This window comes from Beta vulgaris, chromosome 9, assembly GCF_026745355.1.
Source record: "Beta vulgaris subsp. vulgaris cultivar EL10 chromosome 9, EL10.2, whole genome shotgun sequence".
Classification (NCBI taxonomy): domain Eukaryota; kingdom Viridiplantae; phylum Streptophyta; class Magnoliopsida; order Caryophyllales; family Amaranthaceae; genus Beta; species Beta vulgaris.
Window position 1 is genome coordinate 13,997,383 of NC_079210.1, and position 6,797 is coordinate 14,004,179.

Sequence of the window (6,797 nt, forward strand, 5' to 3'; positions counted from 1 at the left end):
GTTTTGCTAGCTGGGGCTAAGTCTTTGGGGCCTCACATTTCTATTGTTCAAGCCGAGACTTGGGTCCTTAGAGAAGATGTTAAAGGAGCTATTTCTCTTGACATCTCACATATTATAATTGAAGGAGATAACCTTATTGTCATTAATTCTATGAAGAATTCTTGGTGTATTCCATACGAGATTTCTAATATTGTGAAAGATGCAGGTGTGGATTCTCGTCGGTTCCAGGATTGTCAGTTTCGTCATTGCTTTCGGGAAGCAAACAAAGCGGCTGACTTTATGGCCAAGAAGGCGCACGACTACCCCTCTTTACTGTACTGGTTTCCCCCGTACTGTATGGATCTTTCCCTTATCATCCGAAAGGATGTTTTAGACTAGCCCCCAGACTAGAGTGTTAGTCTAAGTCTGTTCTCTTTATCAAAAAAAAAAAAAAAAAGTACCAATTGTAATTGTGTAATATCAACCATTGGATTGAAGGTATCAGTGTGGTTGGATGGTTTTTGTCCCACCTTCCTCCCCCTTTTGTTCTTCTTATACATACTTGTCCACTTATCAATTACCACTCTCATTTCATCAAATTACTTGTCTTCACCGAAATAACGAAAATACCTTAAATAGTGGATTGTCAATTAACTAACCATTAATGGTTTATCACCCCTCTATTATGACGGTTAAAGATTTTTATATTTGCTCTAAAATCCAAATGCACCTCGAAGTTTATGGACCCATGTCTTTAATCAAATGATCACCACTTTCCAAAGCTATAGCCACATCAGTTGATATTCGATCACTCTCACAAAATGGGTCAAAAATTGACAAGACTATGTGGAAGTATCCCTAACAATTGTATTGAAAGCCTGGATAATCTTTATACAGACCAACGTTCACACAATTCAACAAGGTCATGTAAAATTGTAAATATATCACCAAGAAGATGACAAGTTTCACATTATCATACATTAGATGAATATCAATATCACATTTAAACAGTACCCTATTCAGCTTCATCTTAATATCATTCTTAGAATTGAGACTTGTCAAGGTCATCAAAGTAGGGATGATCAAGAGCAGCCTTGGCCGAGATCCTTTCTGCTGGATCGTACTTAAGCATGTTCTGCAACATGAAAACAAGTAAACAAAGTAAAAAAACCTTTTAAGTAGTACTCCTCTCACTAAACAATTATCATACATTAGATGAGTATATTAAAAAAAATTGAAAAGATATCAATTCCAACAGCTTTAACCTCCTCTCACTAAACAATTACGAAAATTGGTAGCAGAATACAAGAAGGTGAAGAGATGCCTACATTCTACCTTCACCATTCCTCAAAATTTACCCTCTACACATTTACATTAGGCTTATGACATATTCATTTAGATATCCACAATCATTCCTCTATTCCACATGACATAATTCTTACCAACTGCTCTTGAAGAAACATGAGCAGTTCAGCACCTTCATAAAGTTTAAGATAAAAAAGATAAAGAGTTTCTACCTCTAATCTAACACATCAATGGTGCTATTATTCTTCAAAAAAGTTTACGAATATGTTCCTCACAAGCCTTATACAATGCTTAATAAAAAAAATTAATAAGAGACCTCAACATTATGATTAAACTTCAAATCATGTCAATTTTGCCTATAATTTTTAAGGTAGTTTTCGGGTATAACATGCTTGGAATTGCTGACATTATTTTGTAAAAATGATGACTATATATAAAAAAAAATTATCCATTGTTGTCATAAACTGAATTTTGTTTTGTGAAAATGTTGTAAGATTGCATAGTTTTCTAGATAAGTCTCTAATGCTCAAATTTAAGTATATATGCACGGCTTGTAACGTACTGCATCAGGAAATTTTATGTATGGGATTCACATGGAGTTCCGTTTGAGGGAGCATTATGGAAAGGATGGATTGGAGTAATATAGTCATAACACCATCTAATATATATGTATAGGTTGCCTGAGTTGTAGAAGACTAATTAGTTCTTACTATTTGCAAATTGTTATTATATCATGCATTACTATATAAATGGCATCCAAGCCAAAACAATAATTCTTAGTAATAAAAGCCAAACAAATTGTTCACAACTCACAAAAATCTTAGCTTTATGAATTAATTAACACAATGTGTCCCCCTAGGCCCTAATAGACACCCTTTTAACCCGACGCGAGTTGGCAAGCCTAACCTCACTTATGCTATACACAAACAAAAATGAACACAAATATAATCTGTAAAAACTAGTATAAATACGGTATACCAAAGAAGATGTAATTGTTAACACTAATCAGAAAAGTGCACGTTGAAGGAATTTTGTGAGGAACAAATAAGAAACTAAAACATGGGAAGGTGCAATTTCTACCTATAGGCTATAACTAGACATAGGAACAGATAATGGAACACTAGCTAAAGATCATCAAGCCGAAACTTAAGCCAAATATATACTCTAAATATGAGAAAATTTTATATTATTTGATGCATACATTACTGTACAATGCATTTTTAATACTTGTCCTCTTTCATGAACATCACAACAAGAGCCTTTTGATAAATGACTTCCAAATATGAGATGTAGATGAAGTAAATATTGTAATGATGTTCCCTAAGCTGTAAGGGAGGTTAAAGTGTAAACATGCTGGTTGAGGGGTAATCATTGCATTCAAGATCAAAGCTACGTCAACAGTGGTACTGGTGATAACAATAATAATAATAGGTATCTAGCACTGCTCATCCACACAATCAATACAACCATGAGAAACCAAAATTACGAGGAAGAAATTTATGAGAGGTACTCACGGATAAGAGATCAACACCAGCAGATCCCAATGATGGAACAGCACGAGCAAGATTTTGAGCCTCCCATCGAGGATACACATGCCAGTCCCTAAGAGAGGTAACTCCAGGCCATTGTTCCTCATTTGGTGTTCCCAACAACCTTACATGATTATAAAACATGAGTAGTTCGCCATCATAAAGCAAGTACACAAGAATGTGGGATATTGAGATGCTATAATTTGCTATAAACAATATCTAGCAATCTGTGTATACAAAAGTCTAAAGCCTAACAACAGTTATCATCCTTAACCCATAAGCTTACTCAATTCTCACACACCCATGCAATTGAAACTGGATACAACTACTATTATTTACAAAATGTGGAAAAATCTAGCTTTCCCATTTTTATAGAACTTGGAAAATTAATGGGTTCAGAGAAGCTACCTAAATATGTGTAATAACTGTTGAAATTCTGAATCTCCAGGAAACAATGCTTGTCTTCTTACCATTTCAGCTGTGGAAAGCAAGTGAATTGAAAAAAAAAAATCAGAAGGAAGATTGTGAGAGGATGATTATGTAAGAACAAAGCTTGTCCTCACCCTCTTGCAATAACAAATGCAAACAAAAATTCAAATTTTTACTACAGCTAATGGTAAGAACATTAGCCTACTATAACACAGTCATAGAGCACAATGAATTTGTAATCATACTGTTTATATCAATCACTAACTAAAGAGGATGATTATGTAACTACTGTCATGTATCTACAAATATTGGATATAAAGAGGTGACCAATACCAAAGATGCATCCGACAGACCAAATATCAACAGCAGTGGAGTAATGGGTGGAACCCAACAAAACCTCGGGCGCTCGGTACCACAGGGTGACGATCTGCACAAAACAGTCGAGTCGAATAAGGCTCTATCATTTTGGACTGAACTAATAGAAATTCGGTTCAGTTCAATTTAGTTCAGTGAAGTTTAGTTCCGACATATTGAGTTGAGTTAATTTCCTCTCACAGTTTTTAATTCAATTTTACTACAAATAAATTTAGTTTAGTTTAGACAGATTAAACTCATTTCATTTGAGTCCAAAAGAACAGAGCCTAAGATTCAAAATGACAATCCACAGAAAAGAAAAAGGAGAGAAGATATGGACCTCATGGGTATAACTCTTGAGAGGCACAGTAAAAGACCTGCCGAGACCGAGATCAGCAATCTTAAGAATTCCCTTATCTTTATCAACCAAGAGATTCTGAGGCTTGAGATCTCTGTGAAGGACACCATGACTATGACAATGAGAAACTCCCTTGAGAAGCTGGAATAGAAAGCTTTGCACCTGAGTAGGTGGAAGAGGACGAGGATTAGGACCCTTGCGGTGTGAATCGATGAATTTCTTGAGATCGGTGTCGAGGTACTCGAAGACGAGGTAAAGTAAAGGCTTGGCAACGCCGGTAGTCGCGTTCTTCTTGTCGACGTGCTCAACACACAGAAGCCTCACTACATACAGCGATTGCGAGAGCATTTGCAGGAGTGATACTTCTCTTAATGCAGTCGGTGGCACACCTTCTTCGTCCATTTCTAGCCTTGTCTTCTTTAGTGCTACCAGTTGGCCTGTCCCTTTTTCCTTTGCCTTGTACACCTTACCATAGGTTCCTTCACCCACCTTCTCTAACTTTTCGTACTTGTCCATTTTTGAGATTCACCTTGTTCTATTCTTCAGTTTTAATTCTACCCTCTCTATTTGATTGGTTCTAATTGGGAATTTCAAATTTGGGACTGCACAAACCCTAAACCTATAAATACAGACAGAGAGAGAGATCGGAAGGAGCGCCTGTTTTTGGTTTTTGAATTTCCCCCAACAGGCCAACACCCACTCAAGACTCAAGAGTATAGACTATAGAGCAAATATAAATTCAATTTTGAAGTAAAAATTAATAATAATAATAATAAAAAAAATGTGACTTAACAGTCAACCTCCATCATTGTCTTCCCGCGTCTCTGCATCTTTTTTTGAATTTCGAATTCACTTCCAGCCTCACACATCACAGATTCACAATTGTTATTTGTTAGTAAGGGTCTTTCACAATTGTTATTTGTTAGTAAGCATGTATGCATGTAACTTATGACGTTTATGATCCGTCGTTCAGACATCGCTCGTCTCTTGTCCAAGCGTCATTCGCATGTCGTCCAAGCGTCATTCGTCCGTCGTCCAAGCGTCAGTCATCCGTCGTTCAGACGGACTCAACTGTCGTCTAGACGGAATTAACTTTCATCTAGACGTCATTCAGTTGTTGTGCAGACGGACTCAACAGTCTTTCAAAGTGTTATTACGTTACTAATCTATTGTCTAGACGTTGTTCGTCTGACGTCATGTCATGCAGATTTTGACCATAACAGTTAGGCCCCATTTTCCTAATTGAAGCATGCCGAAGATTAGGAAAATCGCCTTTGCCTTTGAACGTCATGTCTATTGTTCTTTCGCATCATTGACTAGCGAGGCATGATTGTCAGTTGGTGCCTTTTGTCATTGTACCTTTGCTGGCGACATGGCCAATAAAAGACTCTTAGAATGAATACATAGAGTGAAGTTAAATTATATGTCATATAACATATCATAGGAGGGAAATTTTGGCGACATGGCCACTTAAGATTTCGTAGAAATAATTCTGGCGACATGGCCACTTACGATGTCGTAGAAAGAATTTTGGCGACATGGCCACTTACGATGTCATAGAAAGAATTCTGGCAACATGGCCACTTCCGATGTCGTAGAAAGAATTCCGGCGACATGGCCACTTAAGACGATGTCGTAGAAAGAATTCGGGCGACATGGCCACTGAAGACGATGTCAAAGAAAGAATTCCGGCGACATGGCCACTTAGGACGATGTCGTAGAAAGAATTCGAGCGACATGACCACTGAAGACAATGTCGAAGAATGAATTCCGACGACGTGGCCACTTAAGACGATGTCGTAGAAAGAATTATGGCGACATGGCCATCTAAATTGTTGTCGGACGAAGTCTGGCGATGAAGCCGCTCAAGATCTCAAAGCATGAGATTCTGGCATCAAATCCTAACCAATATCTTAGTGTAACAATTAGGGATGGGCAAGGGTAGGGTCTGGGTCGGGTCCATCTGGACCCTAGACCCGGACCCTAAATATTTTTGAAGACCCGGACCCTAAGGGTCTGAAAAATTGGACCCTTACCCGGACCCTTAGGGTCTGGAGGGTCTAGAGGGTCTGGAGGGTCCAGGCCTAAATTTTATATTTTGCTAAATTTTCAGCATTATTAATATCAATTATCATCTGAAATTCGCATGAAACAAACACAAAAAAATCGCATGAAACAAACACAAAAAATCGCATGAAACAAACACAAACATATAAATTGAAAAAAACGAAAAATACAAACACAAACTTATAAACTGAAAAAAACGAAATAAACACAACTTACATAAGAGTTTAGAATGGGTGTTTTGGTGTTTTAGTTTAGGTTTTAGTCTTTTAGAAAATCAATTTGTTTTTTCGAAAAAAAGTCAAAATGTATATATTAGATAAGTTTAGGGTCTAAGAGTCGGGTCTGGGTAGGGTCTGGGTCCAAAACTTTAAGACCCGGACCCTAAAGAATTTACTTGGACCCGGACCCTTAGGGTCTGAAAAAGTTGGACCCAGACCCTTAAATTAGGGTCAGGTCCAACAGGGTCCGGGTAGGGTCCTGGACCCATGCCCATCCCTAATAACAATAGTCATTATTTTGTAATCATTAAATTTCTTTTCAGGTCGCCTTAAATGTGTAACCTTGTTGTGTCATGATGCAGATGTTATGTCATAGGTTATAACGTCATTAAAAAGCATGTATGCATGTCGTCGTACGTATCGACGCTTAGTGTGTTTAAACATATGCATGCATTAGCTCCAGATGAATAGCTTAAATGAAATAATTATAGATGCGTCTGTTGATATACAGTGTTAAACTCAAAGGTCTTACTGGGTGCTTTAGTGAATTTAGGCATA

General features: G+C 37.3%; 1 protein-coding gene across 1 annotated transcript; it reads right to left on the reverse strand.

The window, feature by feature from the left end:
- Positions 1 to 826: 826 nt before the first annotated feature.
- LOC104883238 (cell division control protein 2 homolog C) lies at positions 827 to 4,669 on the reverse strand. Its single transcript, XM_010667720.4, has 5 exons — positions 3,937 to 4,669; positions 3,576 to 3,669; positions 3,222 to 3,291; positions 2,799 to 2,937; positions 827 to 1,114 (listed from the first exon to the last, which is right to left on the reverse strand). Exons 1-5 carry the CDS (start codon positions 4,468 to 4,470, stop codon positions 1,022 to 1,024), a joined length of 930 nt encoding a protein of 309 aa, XP_010666022.1. The 5' UTR covers positions 4,471 to 4,669; the 3' UTR covers positions 827 to 1,021.
- Positions 4,670 to 6,797: the final 2,128 nt, after the last annotated feature.